Source organism: Anthonomus grandis, chromosome 15 (assembly GCF_022605725.1).
Source record: "Anthonomus grandis grandis chromosome 15, icAntGran1.3, whole genome shotgun sequence".
Lineage (NCBI taxonomy): Eukaryota > Metazoa > Arthropoda > Insecta > Coleoptera > Curculionidae > Anthonomus > Anthonomus grandis.
Window position 1 is genome coordinate 18,643,637 of NC_065560.1, and position 26,876 is coordinate 18,670,512.

General features: G+C 30.9%; 1 protein-coding gene and 1 long non-coding RNA gene across 6 annotated transcripts in view; one reads left to right on the forward strand and one right to left on the reverse strand.

Annotated features, from left to right (window-relative positions):
- The window catches only part of LOC126745272 (uncharacterized), a 32,723-nt gene extending 6,540 nt beyond the window's left edge, over positions 1 to 26,183 (forward strand). Inside the window, exons 2-5 of one of the 4 annotated variants that reach the window (XM_050453037.1) lie at positions 20,488 to 20,614; positions 25,654 to 25,738; positions 25,821 to 25,913; positions 25,992 to 26,183. In XM_050453037.1, coding sequence (XP_050308994.1) covers positions 25,657 to 25,738; positions 25,821 to 25,913; positions 25,992 to 26,110 — 294 coding nt within the window. In that variant the 5' untranslated portion in view covers positions 20,488 to 20,614; positions 25,654 to 25,656 and the 3' untranslated portion in view covers positions 26,111 to 26,183. Of the gene's footprint in view, positions 1 to 20,487; positions 20,615 to 25,468; positions 25,579 to 25,641; positions 25,739 to 25,820; positions 25,914 to 25,991 lie in introns of those variants that run through there. The other 3 variants (XM_050453034.1, XM_050453035.1, XM_050453036.1) reach the window with 3 other exon arrangements.
- Positions 15,527 to 18,209, reverse strand: LOC126745274 (uncharacterized). 2 transcript variants are annotated; one of them, XR_007663495.1, is made up of 5 exons: positions 17,323 to 18,209; positions 17,034 to 17,201; positions 16,578 to 16,660; positions 16,240 to 16,492; positions 15,527 to 16,013 (listed from the first exon to the last, which is right to left on the reverse strand). It is a non-coding gene; the product is annotated as an uncharacterized LOC126745274 (long non-coding RNA). The 2 variants fall into 2 exon arrangements; XR_007663494.1 differs by having other exon boundaries at positions 15,527 to 16,492.
- Positions 26,184 to 26,876: the final 693 nt, after the last annotated feature.

Here is a 26,876-nt window from a genome sequence, read left to right on the forward strand (position 1 = left end):
TTTTTTTTGTGGAAGGCACTTCATAACTAGTTTAGGAAGTTATGCAACTATCCTATGTATGTGATATTTTTTATGCATCACATCACATGAGAAATAAGAATTGTTGATATGGAGCGCCCTAGGAACCTTGGATTTATTTGAAGCAATATCATATGATGTGTTATTTATGTAACTATCTGTTCTATATCTTGGTTTTAATAAGGAAATTGTCAAGATAAAGTCGATAATTTCATTTAAAAATATTTATTGTACATTTCCTTTCAGGTGGAAGTGACATAAAATGTGATGAAAATATATCACCCCCTTCTCAAATACGTAGGAAGTTTACTATTAAACTTATTACTAATTCTATAATTATTTTGCCATCTTCTGATGAAGAAAAACAAGGGGGGGGAGTCGGTAGAGACGATAATAGCAGAAGTGCATGAGCCTTGCGGGGTTACAGATGCGCCAGACCCAAAGGAATCTCTCTTGGGAATTGACCCTGCGAAATTCAGTGATTTCGGGCCGCCCCTAGATGAGGCCTTAGTGTCTAGATGGCAAAGTTTTTTAATTGAGGGCATAGAGAATCCAGAGAGAAATTCTCGAGAATTCTTATTCCAGAGAATTACACCCAGTTAGCTAGTCCAGTGATCAATTCCGAAGCCAAGAAATTGAAATTGTTTTAAAATTTCGTTAAAATTACTCACTTATAAAACGACTGTGTTAATATCTTTGGTTACCTCACATGGTCCAGACCCTATCAAAAACTAAACTGAGCGATATTAAGTTATTTGGCACGGAATACAACATTTTTACTTCAGAATTAATTAAGACTTCCTCATCTACTAGACATCAGCCGGTTTTGAACATTCCATTTTTTAATGATAAGCCTGAAATTTGTGTTGCGCGTACTCTGGAATTTTATTTAAAATCAACTTCTGTCCTTAGAAAAAACATTGAATTTCTTTTAATTACCCACAAGAAGCCTTACCGTAGAGCTACCGCTCAAACTATATCAACTATATATTAAAAAATGTATTAGAAAAGTCTGGAATAGATATCTCTCATTTTAAAGCACACAGTGTTAGACATGCTGCTGCTTCAGCTGCATTTCGCGCAGGGGCTTATATAGAGTGCATCAGAAATGCCGCTGGTTAGACAGGAAGATCTAATACATTTATTAGATTTTATAACAGACCCTTACATATTAAAGAAAATTTTGCACAAAAAGTTGTTTTATAGGTTTAGCCAAATGGTTATAGTTACATTTCTCCTTGTATGTAATATTTTGCATTTATCAATGATAATTATATTATCCTTCATTTGTATCTTTTCTTCTCTAGTTACTAGTTATTTTTGAACCTATACTGTTCTAAACAAATGAATACTTATATTATTATATTTATTTTTTCCACGTTGTCAATAAATAATTACTTTAATAAGGACTTACTATATAATGTATAGATCCCTATATCATAACATACATTAGGTACATATACAAGTTTTACACATCATGCATCGCTTACAAAACTAATATAGGATATAGGCTTTAAACATCTACATGGTGGTCTATTAGAACGTAGTTGAGAAATATAATTAAATGATTGAACGAACTTACCTAAGTGATGTTTAATCCTAATTATATGAAGCCTCGCCAAATAAATAAGTAGATGTAGTAGCTCCGCTTTGCGTCTATCTCACACAGTCCAAAAGTAAAAAATTTCCATCCGACCACCTAGATCAACCCTCCGCGTCCGCATCAGTTCATTCTTGTTTAAAGTCCTGTTGCAACTAATTTCGGGAAGGGTAGGTAAGCTAAGGGTGGGACCTTATTTATTCGGCGAGGCTTCATATAATTAGGATTAAACCTCACTTTGGTAAGTTCGTTTAATCATTTAATTATATTTCAGCCTCGCCTTCATAAATAAGTAGATGTAGTAGTTTAAAGTAAGTTGCAACAAATTACTCAATATCAAAATGTATATTCTATTAACTCAATAACAACAAATAAGGTTAATCCAAATAAAACAAAAAAAGTGATAGAATTAATACAAAAAACAAGCATATTACTAGGATAACATATTACTTAAAACTAAATGATCTAAGTTTCTAATAATTTTTAATAACAAAAACCTCATATAATAACAAAAATATATTTAACTGGTGGTAAAAACTGCTTTGGCAAATTTAGTTTTATCAGTAGTTTATAGTTTATTGTAAAACATTGCAAATGTTTTGGATTTTTCAGTCCATCCAGCCGCTAATCGAATGCTGTCATAACTAAGACCGTTTCTAGCAGCAGCAGATGTAGAAGTATATCTAGTGCTATGTGCACTGAAAGAATTGGAATCTATCCCACTTTTAGCCAAAACCGTTTTTAGCCATCTGCTAATAGTTTGTGATGAAGCTATTCCATATGGTTTCTTATAAGTTATAAATAAACTATTTATTAACCCTCTAATAATTTTTGCCTTCTCTAAATATAAAATTAACGTTTTAGCTGGACAGACTACAGTATCATGTGTAAAAAATGGAATGATAAGGGTAGGCTGAGTTTTATTAAATCTAGAAGTCTTAATTCTTTTCGTAATATTAATCTCTAATCTATCAGAATGTTTGATGATATTGATTGGTTGACCGGTAGCTAAAGTAAGTAACAAGGCAGTTTTAAAAGTCAGCTGTTCAATTGTTAGGTTGCTGGTTACTTAGGTTCTATTGTTAGTTACTTAATAAGTATTTTTAATAAAATGAAGGACTAAACCTGGATCCCAAGTAATATTATACTTAGCCTGAGAAAGCCTTAAACAACCAAACCCTTAAAAATTCTTTTAATCCTTAAATCTTCACTAAGATTTGGACCCACAATTTGTGAAAGTGCAGCCCTATACGAATTTAGAGAGCTGAAAGATGCCTCTTTTTTAAATTCTAAAGTAAGAAATCTTAGAACCGCAGGAACCGAAGGCGCATAAAAATCAACTTTTTCCTGAAGACAAAATTTCCACCATAATCCGCTATTGTACTGCTTAATGGTATTACTGGTAACCGAGGCCAAACAGATTTCCAACGATTCAGCAGGTACCTGTCCTAAGGTTAAAGCCTGGAGGATACAATTCCTGCTGCCAGGGTAGTCTTTTTCCAAAGCGGATGTGGTACACTATTAAATAACTATACATTTTTATGCGGTTGAAAAATTAAAGGCTTGTTTTCTAAAGTCGAAAGAAAAATTGGGTACCATGGTTGAGATGGCCAGAAAGCTACCACAAGAATACCTCTAGCTATAGAATCAGAATCAACTTTCATCAGAAATAACTTTATTTAAAACTCTTAAAATTAGAGAAAAAGGTGAAAAAAACATAAAAATAAAACTGAGCCCAATTTAAAGTAAATGCATCAATTGCCATACTTTCTGGGTCTCTCAACCAAGACACACATTTTTTGCACTTTGCATTTAATCTACATGCAAATAGGTCAATCTCAGGTTCACCAAAAGATAATTTTATATGCTCAAAAGCCGACTTTAAGATCATTCGGTTTCAATACCCAAACTACGAGATTCGTAATCTGCTTCCTTATTATGAGATGACTTAATATAAGATGCAAAAATTTTAGATTCCTCTCTTCCCACCACTGCTATATTAAAAGTGCAAGACCGTCTAACTTTGGAAACTAAACACTCCTCATTTTATTTACATAGGCCAAAGCTGTAGTATTATCAACACGACACAATATATTACAGTTTTCTAAATTATAAGCGAAACATTTTAATGCAAAAAATACCGCTAGCAACTTCAAATAGTTGATATGAATTTGTTTTTCAGCTTCTGACCAAAACCCACGTGATTTTTTGCCCAAGCAGCTGACACCCCAGCCCATATTGGATGCATCTGAAAAATTTTCTAATGCAAAAGAATCAATTTAAATAAAATTTTTAGGCTGATATAAACTTTTAATCCATCAAAGAAAATCAGAAGTTAATACTGGTGAAATGTACATTATAGCATCATAGTTTCCATTTGAATTCCGCAAGGCTAAAAATTGTTCACGCTCAAAATTTTTTGTGTACAACCATCCGTATTTCAGACTAGGACAGACAAAAGTTAGATTTCCTAGCATCTTAGCAAAGTCTCTAATAATGCATTTGTCCCTTAAAGAACATTTCTTTGTCCTCTCTAAAACTTTTAACGCTTTTTTTGAGGAAGACTGATGGACATGTCTACTGAGTTGCAAATAAAACCAAGAAATTGCATAACTTGTGTAGGGGTTGAAACACTTTTCTCGTAGTTGGGTATAAAACCTAATGAAAGAAGTAGCTTTAATGTCATGTTACGATTCTCTAAACATTCCAAAATAGAAGTGGTTATAATAGGTGCAAAACAAATAATAATAGAAGCAAAACCTTTTTTCCTAAGAGAGGTTATAACCGGTTTCATTAACTTCGTAAAAACATAAAGCGCTATATTAAGACCAAAAGGCATTCAATTATACTCATAAATATTACCATCAAATTTAAACCTAAAAACCTGTTTTTTATGAACGGAAATTAAAAATTATGCATCTTTTAAATCAATCTTACATATAAAACAGTTTGCCTTTATCATATTTTTACCCGTGCGATTATCCACCATCTTAGAAGTACTACATGAAATATACTTATTAACATTTTTTAAATTTAATATTAGTCGATTTAAACCATCTCTTTTTGACCTTAGAAAAATTCTTAATATATACTGATTTTTGCAACTAACAACCTTACTTATCACTTTGTTATCCAGTAATTTATTAATACAAATTCTAATTAATGATTTTTCTTTTAGTGACCATGAGGCCAATTTAAATCTTTTTTGGTTTGGTTTACTTATAAAAGGGATCTTAAGAGCTTTAACCCAACTTAAAACTAATTTGTCTTGACAAAATTTGTACCATATTGGATAAAACAAATTTAATCTGCCAGCAACACAAACCTTATCATTTAGTTTTGCCGGCGACGGTAAATCCTCCTGCGTTGTGGATAGTTCATGTTCACGTTCTTGTCGTAAGGTCTTTGCTGAACTTGCAATCTGGGAACAGCTCGGAACTGGTTCTGTAGATTCCCCTCTCGACGAATCGTTCCCCGTTGCTGTCGAGATGGGGCTTTGGAGTTTATAGACCTTTTATAAACAGGCTTTACCGGCGGCTTTAATTTAAGGGTTTTCCCCGAGGCCTCTAAATTTTTAGCAGCTCTAAGACGCTCCTCCAAATCTACCCCAAACAAAAACTCGTAGTGGGTATATTTTCGTTATTAACTTCTTTTAACTCTTAGTTTAAATTTACTGCTACTAAACCTTTGCGAGTCACCGTTTGTTGGTAAAAAACATCAAGCAATAACTTACTGGCGTCATTAAGTAGTTTAATATGTTGCGTGTTACTACCCCCCTCCTCCAACAAAACAGAAGTAAAAACTTGACCAACAACAGCCAAACTTGCTGCAATCTGCTCCCGAACGGCCGCCAAACGATTATCTCGTTGTTGATTTGATGATGACAGAATCTTTCCAATAATTGGGTTCATTTTAGGAGCTGCTAATGTGGAAAAATTTCCAAGAGGTGGATAACGCTCGCATAATTTCTGTCTCTCATCATCGGACAAACCAGAGGCTAATAACATGCCCCAACGCACTGCTAAATCATAATGTATGTTAGGACCAAATTTAATTGCATCGCACTCTTTAGGGCCCAAAATTGCCACAATATCGTCAGAGAGAGGGGCATTAGAAGTGGAAGGAAGAGATGAAGTCTTATCGTCTGGAAGAAAAAAGAAAATATTTCTTATTGTCCCATGTGATATACACATTAAAATATATAAAACCAAAATAAATTACATGAAATATGGTATTCTCATCGATACCCTAAAAACATTTATGGTCATATTAATATTCTCATTGACATCATGCCAACTAAATAAAATAGATATTTTCATTAAAACCATTACATAATGACTAGAGTCACTAATCGACTCTAAAACCACTTAAAAAATGTTGATTTTCTCATTGACATCAAGCCAAAATATTAAGGTATTTTCATTAATACCATAATTAATGGCCAAAAGGGTTGCTCATTGACCCTAAAAAACTATAAGCGATAAGATATTCTCATTGATATCTAACCAAATGAAGCATTTATTAGGTATTATCATTAATACCAAAATAACCAAGAGTTGCCCATCCACTGACTATCTTGTAAAACATAAAATCATAAAAACATAAAATCGGCCTTACCTTGAACTAATGTATCAGCCTGAGTTCTATTATTGGCAACAGTCCCCAACACAAGCACCCCATTATCTACATCACCACTGGACGGATCTATTATGCATGAATCGGGGGAACTTACCTCTACATCTGTTAGGCAAGGATGAAGCACACGACAAACCCGACGATGACGACGAAGAAGACGATAACACCCGCGTCCGCCGCTTTTTGCATAAAGGGCTATGGGTACGGGTGCGGCTTCTACTTTTATGCTTATTTTCGATTTTCATTATCCGATTGTCCATAGTTTTTAAATAGTTTATTACCTTATTAAAACTTCTGTCATCAGAAGACGACTGCCGACGTTTCATGACTTTTCTAGACATGATACCCAAAAACAAAAAATTCAACTTACTGCAAAAAAACCGACTGGTTCGACACGACACACAAACGAAGTATGAACTGATGCGGACTTGGAGGGTTGATCTAGGTGGTCGGATGGATTTTTTTTACTTTTGGACTGTGTGAGATAGACGCAAAGCGGAGCTACTACATCTATCTACTTATTTATGTAGGCGAGGCTGAAATATAATGATAGATTAAACGACTTACCTGTAAGGAAGTTCAATCTTCATTAGAGGTAAGTCGTTTGGAATCAAATCAGACAATGCTATAGGAATTAATTGTTCTATTTTGCTAACACTGGTTATGTCCAAAACGTAAAAAGAATCATTTGAGTCATCTTGTGAGTTAGTTAATTATAAAATAAAAAAAGGATGTTTTTTTTTATGACTGGAAAATAAATGTAATTTATTTATTAATGTCGAGTTTGGGTTCGACCCCGGGTTCCACATATTTTAAATGTGACTATTGCGGCTTTTTAATTAATCAGTGCCAAAATTATTTGGAACACCAAGGTTTCCTAGTATATATCATTATATATATATATATATATATATATATATATATATATATATATATATATATATATATAACCGCATAACGCGAGATCCAACGATGTTGCCAGTTCAAATATTGCCATTTTGTAAAACAAAATTAGGTTTTGTTAATCTTTTCTGTTTACCTATAAACTATTTCTGTATTAATACAAATGGAAACTATGGAAGAACGTAGAGTAACAACGAAAAACTAAGAAGTAATCAAAGAGGTCTATACTGTGACGATAATGTAGCTGACGATAATTAAGTAATTTAAACAGAAAATAGGACTATATTTTAAAAAACGCTAATATTTTATATTTTATTACGGCTATATGTATTAGATAGGTGTGCCACAATATTAAGGGAAGAGGTCGGATCCCATAAAAGTCTATGTGTTCGGATTGATGATTTTTTTTTATTAATGAAGACAAACTAAACAAACTACTAATTTCTTTTTTTTTAATTAGTTAAATATATTAATCTCGTAAATCTGTGATATTTTGGTTATTGGTTCATTTCTTTCATAGAATATTAGGTATAATTCTTTATGGTAACTAAGGATTACCGTGAAAATAAGGAATATTATTGGCTTATGCCTATATGGCCTATATGCCTTATGGCTATATTGGCCTATATGAAGTAAATTTATATGGCGACTCATTTATTGACGTAGCTTGATTTTTCATTGTATTTATTACTCGTAAATTGACTTCTTTAGAATTTTCTTCTAATAATAAGTTATTTGCAAGATTTTAGATGAATTTTTTTCAAAATTATACTTTAAAAAGAATATTTTTCTCACAAAAAAATTGGTCAATGAGAATAAAAGATATCGAATCATGAGTACTCTTGTTTTAGAAATGTTATATATTGGAAATTACGTACTGGAAGTTTAAATATTTTAATTATTGCTGATATTAGTTATTAAATGTTTTAATAATTATGTGTGTAAATTATAAAAATACCTATTAATTTTAAAGTAATAGAAAAAAAGGAATTGTCACAATCGTTTGAAATGTTTGCATTTTAAGTAATAGCCGGGATTCAGGGCGATCAATATTCTACTCTAACAATACTTTTTTACACGTTTTCGAATTATCGAATTATAATTGAAGTTGGTCTTTTATTATCCCACCGTCTTCGAGAAAATATGTACTTTTCTGATTAATTCATAACATTATAATAATAGGCGTTAGTAACTAATAGGCGTTATTCAGCATTTAAGTCCATTGAAGAAGTATTTTGTCACGATTTTGATGACGTCACAGAATGCAATTTGAGATTATCGACTTAGGTGTATTTTCAGTCCCGTCGAGATTATTATATGGCATAAGGTTTTGGGGTTTGTGTAGTCAGCACTCTCTTCTTGGCTTTCCAAAAGTGTGTTAGTTTTAAGGAGAAGATTTTGTATATTGCTGCTAATTAAGTATTGCAAATGCCCCATTCTACGTTAATTAACAAATCAATCATGTATAAAATTAAAATCTGTAATCGTTTACTGGAACACACTGAACAGCGCTTTTCTCTTTTCTTTAAGCTATTTCCGAAGAAGGTCTGTAATTTTCTCCTTGGAAGTGTTTACAATAATCTGAATGAGTTTTATTGTGAAAACATTTAAATATGATTGATTCCTTTCAAATGTTTGTATTTTTATTATTTTAATTAAATTTAAAACTTTTAAGAGCTTTTTAAATCAATTTTTTATTTTAAAACTTCAGTCTACTTATTTTCAATGGATTTATACTATGTGTGCTTTGAAAGAATACCTTCTGCTGGCCGAGCAAAATGGAGGTTGTTAGTTTTAATTAAATTACAAAATACAAGAAAGATATTCATATTAATTGCATTGCTACTGACTTACAGGTTCTCTATTCAAATATTTAGACATCAAGATTATTCAAACTTCGTTGTGTGTTCTAGTTTCCTTATCACAGGATAGTTATTGTTTCGATTCTCTAAGTCTGAGTTTAGTGTATTGTAAATATTTTAAATTAACAATCCAGTTGAAACTTTTAAATAATTAACACTTATTTAAATATATATAAAAATATTTACAGAGATACAGGTAATTAAAATGATTGGTTATATAGTGCATTTACGATGAGAGGAACAGATTAATTTTATATTAAGATATTCTTTTTTTTTTTGGATACATCGATTAGTATTGTCACTTGGGCATTTTTTAAATAAAAATTTTAAAGAAATAAATGAAATTTTATACAAGGTGCCAAGTAGAAACTAAGGCGTCACCCTTGATTTTTCTAAATGGAATATCATGATATTGCACAATTCTATGATATATTTTGAATACTTTTTGTATAGCATACCATATATCTAAAGAAACATAAGTCATTAAAAAATAAAAATTAATTCTAGATTTATTGCGACTACTGCTCGTTTTAAATTCTTTCATAGACTAAATACTAATGATTATTTAGAAATATTTAGCTGTTTTGTTTGTTATGTATAGGATAGTTTACATATGCTTTCCTTAATATAAGGAGCATGTGAAGCGGTTTTTTTCATAATCGATGAACCGTCCTTTTTGTCATGCTGCCTTCTTTTTTCATAAAGCGTATTCTTTTGACAAATAAACGCTTTGTATTGTAATATTTAATTTGTTGTCCATTTGATTCAATACGTTCTTTGCAATGAAAATTTTAGTTACAGGGGTCTCAAGTTAACACGTTAACCCAACTCACGTTAACAGGGAAACTTGCAGATATTTGGCAACTGAAAGTCCTCATTTGACCCAACAATATCACATACAGTGCCCTCATAAATTTGATATGTGGGCAAGTGTTGTGAAATATCAAATCTTTGCACCTTTTTTTTTCGGAGATACAATACAACGGAAAGCGCTACTGAGACTTTCTATAGTTTGGATTTATCCCTGCTTTAGTTGTTTTATTCCTTGATCCACAAGAGGCTGACATACCTAGTAACGAGCGAGATATGGTTTCAACAAGACGGGGCACCTCCTCACTTTGCCATTGCTGTTCGACAATTTTTGGATGCAACTTTTTCTAACAAATGGTGGCCACCCCATTATATTTTTTAATAGGGATATTTGAAATCCCAACTTGATGTGAATAGACCAAATAATATTGATGACTTAAAGCCAAGAATTTAACAAGAAATTAGACTTGTCGATCGAAAATGCATTGAATTGACAAAAAATTGAACATCAGTTGAAATAAATATTGTATAAAGTTTAATTTTTTAATAAGGTATGTTTCACTATTCATTCTATTACGTCAAATTTCACAAACCGCTGACTTTTATGGTGTGCTATGCAAAAAGTATTCAGGATATATCGTAGAATAATTATTCTAATATAAGTAAAATATCATATGCAGGGTATTCCATTTATAAAAATTAATGTTGACGCCATAGTTTCTACTTGAGGTACCCTGTATAGAAAATTTACGACAATGCTAATCGACGTGTCCGAAAAATAAAAGAAAGAAAAAATACTTGAATTTTAAATGAATTTGGCCTTTTCATCGTGAATGAACTATATACATAAATGATTGTATACTTCCAGCATTTGATAAAATAAATTTTAGGAATATGCAATATAATTTATTAATTTCGGTTGCAATAAAGTATTATAATTATTATTTAAACATAATTATTTCGTAAACATTATTTATAAAACATTGACAAAATTATTCGGTGAATTTGAAAATGCAAAAATATACAAGAGATTTCATTTAAGGAAAAAAAATATCTCAAACTTGTTCAAAATATATTTGATTCCAAAATATAATTCACGTTACCTAAAAGAATTATTGGAATTATTACCTAAAAGAATTATAGGATTTTTATATTTTTGTTTATCAACTTACAAACTTAATAATAAGTTGAATCAGATGGATATTCATGTTTATGTTTTGTATTTTTTTAAAGACTTATTATCTTTGTTTTAAAAGGACTTATCTCTTTCTTGCTACGTATACAAATATCGTGAGAATCGAATATCGTCAGAAATGCATCTGGGCAAACAAACAGATTCGAGATCACATCTTGTGGAGAAAATATACTCATTTTAAATTTCCACTGTGATGAGTCAGCGTAGTGGTCAATAGGCAACATTTGAGATTGCTTCAAGAAATATTTTAAACTTCAAAAATTGCTAAACTCTGTCAAACACCTCACCTCCAGTTAACCTCTCTTTGATATGTCATAATGGGAACCTCCATCGTGTGACACATCGTTGTAAGCAGCATGTAAAATGTTTATTCAACAGTGTCAAAAAAAATATGTGGTAATAAAAGACATTTTATCAACTTAAACTTTAGTAGGCCAAATGGTTACTCTCATTGTGTCACACATTATTTTAAATGGCAAACACTTTTCCATTTTACTTCGCCAAAAAAAAAATTGGATGCAAGTTGAAGCGATTTACTAGTAAAAATGTATGGTAATAAACTGTTCATTAAGTCCAAATAGTCCACTTTTTTTAAAATACAATATATCCTTGAATCGTCCAATCTTTGGAAAACCAAGTGGATATCTTTTGATAAAACAATTTGTATTTACAACAAGATCCCCCGCACTACGCTTTGACAGTTCGAGAGTAGCTTAATAAACAGTTTCCAGGGATGTGTATTGATAAAGGAGCGAATAACTTCCGAATATAGAGATATTAACGGACAAACACTTGCCAATGTTCGTGAGGAATTTCAAAACAGACGTTATTAGTGTCTCGCGAATGACAGAACAGATTTTGAGCACTTAATAAAATAAATTCTGTGAACTGATTAAATTGTTTTTTTAAGCACCTTTTCACACCTCTTTATAAGTCTATAAACTTACATTTTTATACACGACTATAGGATACCCATATGACATACTTCAAGTATGACTTCGATAAATATTCACTATTACCAGACATTTTGGCTCATTATTCGCTGGTACTTCGATCTATTTAATTATTTTGGCACTTGAATAGACATTTTAATGCTGCTCACAATGATGTATCAAAGTGAGGTTAGCTGGAGGTGAGGAGGTAATTGACAGAACTTTGTCATATATAAAATTAAACGTCAACCCTCTATATCAAGATTGATGTGTGTTATTTTTTAAAGAAGTGTTAAAAAGAAAACGAGAATATTCTAACATAAGTGTTCATTTTTAGGCGTATTTACTTGATTTCTATCACAAATCATCTAATCGTAAATTGACTTTGTTTTATTTAAAATTTTCTAATTTTACATACCATAAAAAAATTAAATTTTTAATTTTCGAAAAGAGCGCTATGAATAAGCTAAAAATGTTAAATTTGGGTCAGTCTACATACAATTTGACATTTCAAATTTTGTTAATTTCTTTCTCTGCAGTTATTTGTTGGAGGATTCTAATAAAAGCTACAGCGTATAAGTTAAAAATGTTGTAACAGTTAATTTTTTTGACGTTATGCAAAGAAGTTCTAGTTCTAGAGAATCAAAGTTTATTTCCTCTATTTATACTTTTATCACCTGCTTAAAGACATTAGTCATGCTGGTCTGATGGATCTCATCTTAATCGTAATATACTTTAGAAAACGCTGGCAACTAAAAATAATAATTTATGTCCCTATATATTGCAAATCATCAAGTTCAAGACAAAGCTCATTTTCTAATGCCCCATAAAAATCCGCGCCTGCAGTTAAAAAATAATTCATCAACGTTGCCGCGATTGACGGATCTTGTCTTAACTGAAATACAGCATACAGAGGAAGGCGGCTTGAGCGCCACCTAGAGATTTAGGACGGAACACATGCTAGTATATAATATACATAATCGTGCCAAACGAGATCCGGACAATTTTTTGAAAAAAGTCGTTTTAGACCTTTAGCATTTAAATGCTACCTATATACACGTGTTACAAGGCGAGATCCGAAAACGGATCTCATCTTGAAAATCGGATCTCGGGTTGTTGATCGTATAACAAAAATGGATCTCAGCTTGTAATCGGGATATATATATATATTTTCCATTGAGAACGAGGGTTTTACCTTCGAGCTTTGCGGCAACGATGACGATATTTTAACTTTAACTTTTAACTTTAATGGCCTCTATGTGAACCGAGAACCCCTTTGCAATCAAGGCATCAGGCAAATCAGCAACACCAAAAACTGAAGTAAAAATGTTTAGAACAAAATTTAGGCTGATAGGGCGTCAAAACAACGTCCCTCACGCGGAGGCCCTGATGATGTTTAGTAAGCATAGGTTAGATATTATTAATTATTATTACCTAATGAATTTCTGTATTTCTGTATATTACCTTTATTATGTATTACTGTTGTGAATTTAAAAGTTTAACAGAATTGTAATTGGGCTTTGCGCCTTTATAAATAAATAAATGAATGACTTACAAACACTATATAATTACCACAAACATATGTATATTATACAAACATAAACGAGACACAAAACATGAAAAATTTTTTTAGAAATAAGTGCTTTATTAAACAAAATTTACGATTAAATGATTTTTACAAGCCCTTTTAAAATACCTTATACTTTCGATTGTTTTGATTTCTATTGGCAACTTATTGGTTTAGACCATTAAAAAATTATGAATTTTGAGCACGTTCTTAGAAAACTCTAGGTATATAAGAATTACTTCACGATCGCGTGTTATGATCATGCATTTCGGCAGAGAATGTGACTTTACTGTGGAGCATGAACAGTTTTAATCTTATGGACAAATGTCAGCGTATCACAGAATAACCACGAAAAACACATAAATAAACTTACAAAGACTTAAAAATCCACTTTAGAAATACACACAGGTTAATATAATATATAAAGATATATAATTAATTACATAATTTTAAAAAAAAATTATGTAATAGTGGTTAAAATAGATAATAAAAAAAAAGTAAAATTAATAGGAATGAAACATCCTGTGCAGCTCTTTTTAGAATCTATATATAAGATATGAAAATGGGAAAATAGGATTTTAGGTCTCATCTTACATGTGTCAATATTTTTCTGGGTTAAAATAAATTATACAATATATATCTTCGATATACATATAATCCGTTATGCAGATTAATTATTGGTCCTTTCATTGTTTAGTGACCAACTTTAATTTACTATTAAAATACAGAATTCTTACTAGTAAGGCAATAATTAAAGTAAAAATTTCAAATTTTCTTAATGTTTTTTTCTCAGGCTTTTAACTTCTTAGTTTTGGCGTAAAATCTTATAAGAGCCTTTTTTTAATAGGATCTATTAAAATTAAATTTGGTTTACTATTTGAATACTTTTCAAATTTTTTATCTCTGCCTTTTGCTATAAGATTTACTGTTTTACACCAAAAATATAAAAAACATCTGATCATAAATCTTATCAATGTCTTATGTGTATTTTGATGTTCTGTGAAGTTTATTAAAGAAAATTTGAATTCACTAAATAAATTATTTTCTAAGTGTATTGATATTTTGGGCTTGTGGCACAACCTAGAAATTAAATAAAGTAAATGTGCGATACACTGGTATATGAGAAAACTGAAATATGTACCGGGAGTTTCTAATTTACAATTTTGATATTGTGGATCTGAGGTCGAGCAAAATGAAATTGATATATTATAATTATGTTCTTTAAAAGTCATATTTTTAATATTCTTACTTATATTTTTAACAATGTATCCCGCAATGTAATTTATAGTGCATTTTTGGATTTTACTGTGTTGTGGCCTTAGAATAGCTGAGGGAACTTCTATTTTGACAATTTCTGGATCTAAGATATTATTTCCAAAAAATTGAGTTTATATCATTTTTATTAGAATAATCTCCAATAAGCTCCCAATAAGATTACTTAAGGTTCCATCAGTTAAATCTTCTTCGCAATTAGAACCTGGGGAATGACCGGATATGAAATTGTTGGTTACAAGTGATTTTAATGATGTTTGAAAATGTGAAACACATTATTTTCTCTAAAACCATGCCCCTTTATAATACTAAAAAACTTCTGTAATGCATCTTATTGAAAAGCCCTTGTTACTATATATTTATCTTTAAATTGACTAAATATTTTCTTTAAGAGATAAATTAAACCTTTTAATGTAAATATCAAATTTGTTATTTTTGGGACACTAGCGGATTATCCTTTCTTGTTACCTTCTATTATTTTAAATTGTAGTCTTTAGCACTGTTATGGCATCATGCCAAAATGTCAAGTGTTCTGATGTTGGAGTGACTGCTCCTTTTAAGGGCTTCCCAGAAAAACTACATTTTTTGCTGGAGTTAGGCTGTCAAAAAGCTTATCCCACAAATTGGATGTGTCCACAGCATCTTTGTCCAGGTTTTCTTCTGAAGCTGTAAATGATGAAAAAATATAATTACTTAAAAAGAAACACTGAAATATTATGTACCTACACCATTCAACAATTCTTTTCATTAAGGCTCCAACTTGATTGCTAAATATTTGGGTGCAACATTTAACCTTCATTTTATTGATTTTATGTTTTACAACATGGTGGTCAATTAATTTTGGACACATTCTAACAATATCTTCTAAATCCAGATAATAGAATTGCTCTATATGTCACCATTTTGCAAAGATTATTTTTTAAACCTTTAAATAAATGAGGCTTATCAAAAAGTGGGACAATTTCCTTATCATTTATTAAAAATCCTTGAAACCTGTGTTCTGTGTTGTTTCAGTAATAAGGTCTTTTATTGCCTTTTGAGGCCAATTCCCTGACATTCTTTAATTATATTTTTAATTAAATTTTTGCTTTCCAGGATCCATAGGACCTCCAGTAAAAGTTTAACAAATAGGTTGCTTCCATTGTTGAAATGCTCCTTTAAGCATGAATACCTTTGCGTGATTAGCAATCTTCGGTCTTCTGTTGCCAGATCCAAAATCCTGAAAGCCAGTAATTTCATCATCTTTATTATTATAGTGAAGGGAACTTTCAACAGACATTTCATCTAATATTAGTATTGCCTGCCTATCAATTTACTTCATTCTTAAAACCATTTTCTTTAAACTAATAAAAATGTCTTTATTTAGGCCAACTTTTAATGATATTCTGCTTAGTAGATTAATAAGGGTGCGTTTAGCACAATTGCCAATAATTAAAAACCCCTACCGCTAGCTTTGAGCAAGAAAACAGCCAATAATTTGTCATTTAAAGTAAATCTCCTTGTTTTTGGGCTTTTATTTTGCATATTAATCTGACTTAAAATAATTGTATGTTAATAAGTTGACATGGTCAATGAGATTTTGGAATTTTGATGAAGCTGCAAGTTTTTCAGCTGCGGCAAGTCTATATATAAAATTTGTCAGCCTTCTACTGACCCTCCCTAGTCTTTTAGCCGATTCTATGATTCGTTTCTTGCAATCTGTAAAAAAAAATAGAAAAAATGTTTTATTAATTTATATTTTAACTGTTAGTTAAGCTTTTTCTTAAAGAAAAAAATAACTTACCACTTGAAGCAATGGTATCAGGCACAAGAAGTATTTCTTCATGGGAGTTTTCATTGTGTTATCAAATAAATTGCCTGGTAGTGCTAAAAAACAAAAAACATATCTTAATAAAATATATTAATTTGACATTTCATTTTAAAAGCGGACAACTTTTAGCTATCTTTTTCAAATAGGTTAAAGTATATCTACAGATTTTTGGCAAAATTTTTGTAATATATCTCAACAATACTTAATTAATCCAAAGTATTGTAACTTATAATGTACAGATAATTTATTTCCACTATTTCTTCATGGCATTTTATTATGATAACAACACTTTTTTATCTAGATGTTTAAATTTTCATTTTAAATCTTCCACAATGTTTTTTTTAATAAATTTCATTGTTTTTATAAATTTTGAGTATATAGTTGGGAGAGATATTTTTGTAACATACACAAAATAAAGTATTGACTTACTTATAATATTATTTGGACTTTTAAAGCTTTTCTTGTTGGGTAGGCAATTCTAGGATGTAGAAGCAGTGTTATCTGGTTTTTGCTTTTTTGTGGGTGGTTGATGATGTTCATCTGATAATTCATGTCTCATCTTAGGTGTTAAGGTCTCGGGTTGTGACTCAGGTTTCACTAAACACAAATTTGAAAACAAAAATAAGTATTTTACCAGGGTGGTAGTCTTCTACATGAACATATCTGTTTATAGATATAATTTTTTTTGGTAAATTCTTATTATATATATCATACTTACGTTTTGGTAAAAACAACATAGATATTGCAGTCCATGATTTCCATGTAACACCTCTCCGGCTCTCCTGGTTTTTATGTCACAAACAATAAAATTCTCAGGAAAATGTTAAGCACACTCTGTAGGTTTTATAAATATCCTCAAGACTGAAGTTATGTAGGGAAGAAGGGAAGTAATAATCCTTTCTTTAACCAATGTTTAATTTTTTCCTTTTCTTCTTTTGGAAACTAAATTCGGCTACCAAATTTGTGTCGCACATAAGTAGACAATATTGTTGCTTTAAAGGTTTTAAATTATCCATTTTTAGGTAACTTTAATCAATACACAATACATAAATCAACAAACTCAGAATACTCAATACAGACTAGAAAGCACACAACACAAATATATAGCTAGAAAGAGTCTGGGAAAAAAGTATGGTTGGATATGCGGGAAAAACCCGAACACTCATATCGACCGACATCAGGGCGCTGTCTAACGTAAACATTAAACAAGCAAAAATACTTGATTCATCGAAGTCGCCATCTAGTGACTGACCGCAAAACTAAAACGATGGAACCACCGCCTTCCATAAGTGTTACCTTTCTATTCGGGCACAGAACACAAATATAGAGAAATGAGTGATGCCTAATGAACAGACAGAAATTCCCGCTGATCGCTTTATTGACGTTGTTGACAAAGACGGAGGCAACCATCTTGGGAATTGAAGTAATTTGCAGAATTACAGAAGTTGATGCGTTAACTGACTAGTGTTGAGAGATATATTATAAAATATAGATTATAAAAAATTATTTAATTTAAAAAATTAACAATACGCTTATCAGTTTGGAAATACGTTAATTTTAAATGTTGGGGAAAGAAGATTGCATCTGACATCCCTCATGACTTTATTCAAGAACTAATACATCAACTAAAATATTATTTAATTTAAATTTGGTTCTTAAGACGTTGCTTATTTAGAATATTTAAGATATTTAGATATAGATACTTACCAAGAATTATAAATTGGCACGTAAACGTTAAACAGGTGGTATAGGAGCAAATTTTAAATAAAAGAAAACAAAACTAAGCTTTCTTTTAAATATTTTATTTTAACATGAGTATTGTATTAATAAGACCTTTTATGTTAAAAATAGAATACTAATAACTTCTGGATTAATTGAAAATTACCTGCTTTTTTTTTGTTTTCATAAGTGTATAAAACATTATAGGAAACATGTAACAAACATACCTAAATAAAAAATTAAACATATATATCTTTTAACGATCTATACAATTGTAACAATATAACATATATCCACATATTATGGAAAACAAAATATAAACTCTTATAACAACAGAAACTAAAGCTATCTCTTGAAATAAATCTAGCTTCTCATGGTAAATAAGTTAATTAAAAATGACAAGATATAACACAAATACATATGTACAAGTTAATATGCATGTTTTTTTTTCTTTTTTAGTATAAGCAAGTAAAAACAAAATATGACTTTTCATTTTTGGTTAGTCACAATTGGATTAAAATGAAACATTAAATGAACATGAAATATAATAAAACGGATAAAGGCAGTATATTGTGTATACAATATTATATCCTAATCGGGTTAAAATTATTTATCCTAATAAGTATTTCATCCTAATGATCCAAAATACATAAGTCTTTATTATTAGTAAGTATTGATTATCACGGTAGTTATAATTACAATTAAGGTTCTAAATAATAGTTTAAAGGGTTTTATATTACTCTATAATTTTACTTTAAGCAAATAACATTCTGATTGTGTATCAAAACCATTAAATGAGGATATTCAAGATTTTTGTTTTTTTTGAAGGCATTTTAGATTGTCAAAACTTTTTCTCTTTTTCTAGAATGACCATAAACTCTTAAAGACTGTCGTTGTGGTTTTGAAGTTGGCTTTCAATTTCTATCCTTTAAATATTTTTAATTTATTAAGCTAGTTTTACCTGGAACAATTTGTTTTACAATGTCATGCTGGTCACAAAAAGAGAAGTCCTTAAAAAGATGTTCATAAATCAACCAACACTTTTCCTCTAAATTGTCTAAATGACCACGGTTATCCATAAATGTATATAACTTAAGGTGGATTAAGTCTATTAGGGAAATCAGTTCTTTAGAAGGATATGTCAATCTGGATGTGTCATCATTTTCTTTAAATTGAACAAATAGGTTTTGCGTTTCTACTCCATGTAAATATCATTTCTACTCCAGCATCCCATCTAAGTCGCACAGGATTATCAAGGTTGGTAAAATCAGAACCACAAAAGTATTTAGAGCAAACTCGATAATTGGTGACATTTTTAGTCGGACTTCCATGACAGATTTTTGTAATCTTCCTCCAAGATTTTTGTAAGCATGGATTCAATGAAAATTTAACAAATCTATGATTTCTGTCGCTGTTTGGGCAGTTTCTAATATACAAACTAGTGCATAAGGGATATTTCCATGAATATCTTAATCGAGATGAAGACAAGGAAAAGGAAATACTTCACATTTTCCAGTAAAGCTCCAACAATTAAAACTGAATTGTAAAAAAAAAGTTAAATTGAAAACAGTGACATAGATATGTCCAAAATATGATTAAATCTATAATTACACTCTGGAAAATGATAATACATTCAAAATGCACCTAAATATTATTATAAAACACTTAGGCATGTCATAATTGAAAACTGTTTCTGTCTCCTGCTCTATGTAGTATGCAACCTTTGTTATTGACACGCTTGTAAAATAATTTATCAACCCATGACTCAAAAAAATTACAAAAAACTATAAATTTACTTAAAAACTATAATATCGTTCATGCTATTGGGTTTAGAATATGTTTTGCATTTCGTTGTTAGCGGTTTCAAAAACTTTTCCTTTTCTTTAGATTTTGACCAAATATGCTATTTACTGGTTGCGTTATTATTAATTTGTATATCACTTTCCGAATTTTTGGCTTTCTCCGAATTCAGTAGACTGAGATGATTTCTCAAAAACAACTTCGTCGTTTTGGGTATCATTATAAATATAACATTATGAAAATAACGGACTTAGCTACAAGAACAGGTAAAAACAATTTTTGTGAATATTATATTACTTTATTTTATACATATTATCAACATTTCACGAGACTAAAAAAATACAGAGTGAATTCTCCACTTTAGAGAAGGCATTCATGAGTCAGCCACCCTGGGGATAAGGCTTAAGCTACAAAGGGACAAAACGTAGTCGGCGACAGAATTGCAACACCACACCTAACCTCACCTCAATTTTCACCTGCTTGTTGACAAGGTAAACTAAACGAATACAGGGTTATCTAATTAACACCCTCGTCGTGATAAAATTTTGCTTTCCGCCACTCTTAGTGAAAAATATACATCCAAATTTACCCATTTTGCTAAATACCCAACCATTTCTCATCAGTTTTGACAAAACCCGCTATTTTCCATATTTACCAAAGTAAGTTATCTTTTCAATACAATAATATCAATTATTATTCCATAACTAAAGCCCTGGTTTCCTCAAAAGCGGTACCGATAAATTGCGGCCGCAATAATGCGTTGAATGACGTCATAGAAAACTGTACTATGCACATCATTAGCAATGGTTTTTAAAGATGCGTTGGTGGTCGCCGCAACGCAATATGACTGTACCGGCATAATGAAAGCGGCAGCCATTGCGACGAGAAACAGTTCGTTGACGATTTATTACTGTATTGATGTGTTTTTTAGCGTAATGTGTTCTGGTATAAAACACCATGAATGGACAAGTGAGCAGGATGAAATATTGATAGATTTTGTTAGAAATCATGAATGTTTATATAATGTTCAATGTAAAGATTACAGAAAAACCCAATTAAAACAGAGTTTATGTCCATAAACTCTTCCGTCCGGAAATAGCCCATATACTACAAATAACGGGTAATACAATAATACAACTTCTCATTACCATAAAAAATATATGTATATTTTTAATATATTACATTGTTGTGATTGATTTAGTTTTCTCGGTAATGCTGTTCCTGCCATGCTACAGCACCGGGTCCATTAAAATACGTTTTAAATGTCTCACGAATTTGAACTGGTATATTTGCCCCGCGTACGTTGTTGTGAATTAGTGGAAGTAAATTTTCTGTAGGAAGTGAGTATTTCTCTGTCCTATTAGTCACTGTCGGAAGAATATTTGCTTCTCGCAGAAGATTATATAAAATACAGGCACACATTATAAGTTTATCCGTGGTTTCCGGATGCGTAGCAATTGGCTGAAAAAATATCCGAAAAAATGCACAAAGAATGCCAAAGGTATTTTCAGTTGTCCTGCGAGCTCGGGAAAGTCGGTAATTATAGATTGCTTTAGTTTTATCAGATACTGATTGATTTCGTGGATATGGTTTCATGAGATGCTCATGAAGAGCAAATGCCTCATCGCCGAGAATAACATGGGGCACTAGCATATTCATGCCAGGCAATGGTTGGCGGTGGAATATTAAATTCTTTTTTCAGAATTTTTTTTCCAAATCTACTTTTTAAATATATGTCTAAAATGAAATTTATTTTATTAGAAAAATTATAAATTATATTCCTTGTTTGCATTTTACCTGCATCTCCTTCTCTGCCGTACGATCCTATGTCTACTGCAAGTGCCAACATCACTACAGAATGAAAGTCCTTGTAGTTGAAGAAAGTGGATCCACTATTTTTTGGAGCCTTTATCCGAATGTGCTTACCATCAATTGCTCCAACACAGTTCGGAAAATCCCAAAGAGATCTGAATTTCGTAGAGATGGTTTTGAACATTTCCTCTGTTGGTTGTGGCATTACCAAAGTAAGCATTCTTGCAACAATGGATTCAGCAACCTGCCTTATTATTACACTAATCCACGAATGGCATATTCTAAACTGAAACGCCAATGATCGAAATGATTCTCCTGTAGCCAAAAACCTAAAAAAATAACATGTAGTAATTTAGAACACTTGCCTCTTTGTATTTATTTTTATATTTATAGATAATGACTGCAGCAAGAGATGGGGATACGTAAGAGATTATTACATAAAGAGACGAGGCAAACCTAGCACGGGTTCGTCTGGGAAAGCAGCAAAGAAAAGATCTGAGCAGCTGTCATTTTTAGATAGTATCTCTTCAGGCAAGAGAAGGTAAGTTTATGTTACCTAATTTTGCTGATAATACAAACTTTATTATATTTTCAGCACTCTCAGCAACATAGAAAATTCTGAATCTCAGGAGAGTGTAAAAAATAGCACGGCTCATTGCAGTAAAGAGAGCAACAACATAGAGCAACAACAGTCCGCATTACTTACTGTAGACGACACTAGTAGCAATATTTTAGATATTCCAGAAAATGGAGCTGAAACTGAGAAAACTCCAAAAGTTACTAAACGTAAATGTTCAAATATATACACACCTGCTGATGAACGTTTGAAGATATTAAGACAAATAGCTGAAAGGCAAGATCAAAACAAAATAGAAAAGCAGGATGAAAATGATTTATACTTTGCATCCATAGCAAAAATAACTAGCAAGCTGCCAAAAATCGTTCAGGCTAAGCTTCGAATGCATATTGGAAATGCAGAGATAGAACATCTATCACCATTGCCAAGTGCTGACTATGGGCGTGGACCACTATCAGCAGGTAGCTCAACATCATACAGTACATTTGTTTCCGATGATTCTGTAACACCAATAGGAGCATCCGCTACTTTAGTATTGGCGGATCCCAGCCAAGAGTATTTTATAAATTTGTAAATTTATCAAAACATCTGTATTTACCAAAACATACATGCTACATAAATATACATACTTTACTGTATTTGTGTTAGATGTAGTTAGTATTAATGAAATACATACCTTAGAAGCAGGCATAATTTTTGCTCAGGAGTCAATGGATTTTGAACACGATTTGTTGGTTTTGAAGAAAGATCATCTTTTATATATCCCAAGACATAATCAAATAAGACTGGTGTCAAACGAAAATATTCCCAGAACTTATTTTCGTTAGTATATAGATGGCGACAAATCAAAATTTTGTAAGCACCCTCTGTAGTTCTTTTATTAAAAAGGTCAGATTCACTCCTTCTATGTATCTCTTCATCTAATTCTTCTCCATTTAACACTACCAAAAGAGCAACATCGAGATCGTCCATGTCGATTGTTTTTAACGCAAAACGGTACTGGCGATGCTTTCTGAGTTTACACATTTATTTGCCGCAATTAATAACCCTGATTTTTCCACCGCAATCTGTCGTCATTCAACGCATTATTGCGGCCGCAACTTATCGGTACCGCTTTTGAGGAAACCAGGGCTTAAGCGAAATAAAAGCTTTTCATTGATGAGGGTCATGAATATTAAACAATACGATTTTATGTTTTTTCAAGACTACCGAAAGACAAACTACAAACCAGGTGCTATCTGTGGAGATTGGCCCAAATAATCCCTCATATTGGGCGAATATATTTAGAAAACAAACGGCAGTCCCTCCGACAATCTAAATAAATAAAAAAAACAGAGTCTACACAAATTATGTTTTTTAAATTTTTATACACAAGTGTAAAACCTTTTTTTCATTTATCTTACTTAAAAAAAAACTTAAAAAAATCACTAAATTTCTTTACAAAAAATAGATGCATTAACATTATAAGGCATTTAAAAAAAACTGCACATCATTTATATTTAAGTATCGGAATTTTATTTGAATAGCATAAAATAAAAATATGCCCTTATATTCCAGAAACATTTTTTAATATATTTTATCCATTTCATAAACTGGTATTTTTCCAACAAACTGATTTTATCAAAAAAAATTGCTTCTACACACTTACTATTGAATAATAAACTTACATATATGGAACACAATTAAAATATCCTCTATTTTGATTGATATCAATCGTAGCAATGCAACGTGTAGCCGACACCGGTGTTATGAATTACTAAGCACTTTGAACAGAGAACCAGAATAATTTAAACGGAGAAATCAAAACTGGGTTCATTTTTATCACAGTATTCTGAAAAATTAATTGCATTGAAGGAATCAAATAGCAATCGCGAAAGCTATCGAATCGAGCCTAAATGAAATTAACTCTATTTATCTTATTGGTCGAAGTTCGAAGCAAACTGAATCAAAGTATAATAAATATCGGGTGAAATAATTTGGCATCTTGCAGAGATCGAAGATATAATTTAATTTATCTGTTGTGAATTTCAAAAAAAGTGAATTATTTCCGCTTAAAACACTTTAATTCTTGATTTAAGAAAAATTAATATTTGTGTGAAAGCACTAAAAATATATTTGTGAGAACATTATATATAATAATAATAAGTACAATAGTCACTTCGCTTCTATACTTTTGGTTCGTGGGGACTAGTTTCAAACCTTTAGGTGATGTCTGTGAAAAGCCTTAAAGAAATTCTTGAAAAAAGTAGAAATTATCAGGTGTACTTAGGTCTGGTTAGTCGGGGGTGCTACAGTTATATGCGAAAAGTTATAGAGGACCAGTTCTTGGGGTATCACGCTTCAGAGAACCATAATGTGTTATATGTTGTATGCCATGTCTGTTGTATGTCAATGATCTGTCAACATTTCGAAAGTGTATCCTAAATAACATCCAAATATCAAATTTCAAACAAAACGGACTAATAGCAAAAATGTAATGATAGTCATGTTACTTTAAAACTTCGTAATTTTCAAAATTAATTAATTGCTTTAAAAAAAAATCTAAATCCATAATTGTAAAATTAATCTTAATACCTTAATCCATATTTTAATTTAAATAGACCAATAAGATCCACCCTGAATAATTTATTTTTTTTAATTAATTATTTATTAAGTGCCTATTTATGCTACTTTCTCTGAAAATTTTTTGCTTTATTTTTAGAAAAGTTTTACTTAAATAAAAAATTTTGGTTCCCGACCCTTTACACATTAATGTATACCATATAAAGGAAAATGAAATAAATCAAAATAAGGAAAGAAGCTGCACGAGTAAGTGAATGGAACTCGATTCTTATATTTTAACCAAAACAAAGTTTTGATCGCCCCTGTTGTATGGAGTCGCGGTTATTTATTGATTTAATGTTCTCTTAGGAACAGTACAATACAAACAAAAACCATACTTAAAGGATATAAACAGCGTCCCTAACAACCATTGTTTGAGATTTATTTTGGTTTATTTCGTTCCGTTAAAATGAATGTATACGAAATCAGTCAGAAAGCTTAGAGGCACTTATGAAGAGTGTACTGGTAAGAATTAATTTAGACTATATATTTTGAAAAAGAGAATTGTTATATTTATTTGAATATCAGTCGGAATTTCAGGAGATGCTGAGGGGCCGGCCACATCCCGACAACCAACCCAATCTAACACAACCCAACCCGAACCAACTTAGCCAACCCAATAATCGTAAGTATAAAATCCTCTGGAATACTAAAACTTAATTTTCTTTTCATTTGCCACAACATTAAAATTTTTGATTTTGTTACAGAGGAAAATTACAATAGGAGGAAGCAAAGGAGAAAGAACTGGGGAAGGAAAAAAATTCAACGCCACCGTGAACATTCAGTTCTACATAAACAGAGTAATATATAACTTTTTATATTAATTTTCTTTTTAAATTTATATAGATTTAAAATTTGTTTTATATAATTTTTTTTAGAAATCTTATTGTCGGCTGTAACATATGCCATGGCCTCTGCCGTACTAAAGCACACAACAATGGAGGAGGCTACAGGAGGGACTGTGGTCGAGGCAACGGAAGAGAAGAGGGTAGAATAAATTTTAAAATTAAGTCGGTAGGATAGGTTGTTTTGTTTTGATTTATTTTAATTAAAAAAATATCAAATATATAGTTTATTATTTGTACTGGATTGCCTATATAATACTAAAAGTGAAAGTCTTTGGAGAAAAGTGTAAAAGGGTTTTTTAACTTTAATCCCAAAGGATGGCTTTAGAGCGGACTATATCTGTGTTATACTTGTATATTGCTCATTGAATTAAACTAAACAAAGAAAAATTATATGTTACTGCAATGCACATTTATGTTACTGCAACGAAGACGCTTATACGTCATACATGTAGTTTAGGGCCACCTTACAACAGAAAATTCAGACAACATACATTGCCAACGTAATGACTTTTATGTCCATATATATATGTTGTCAAAGAATTAAAATCTTGGATTTACTGTTATAATATAAAAAGAGAAAATACACAAATGTTCAGAAAAGCTTTCAATTTAGTTTTATTTTTCAATTTTTCCCTTACTACTTACTACTGGTAAGAGATGTGTTGATAATTGATTGAATAGTTTTTATTTTTATTAAAAAGTGTCATAGAAGTTTTTCTTTTAGTTGTTAATATATCTGAGTGAAGAAAAAATAAAATGTATGTAAAATTTAAACATCATAAATCTAGCTTTTTCATGGAAGATCATTTTTATATTTTATGTGTAGGTATAATGTTCATTGTAGTTTCTGAAATGCAATAAAACTATAGTAATAAAAAATATTTGTTATACATAAATTAAATAATATAAAAACAA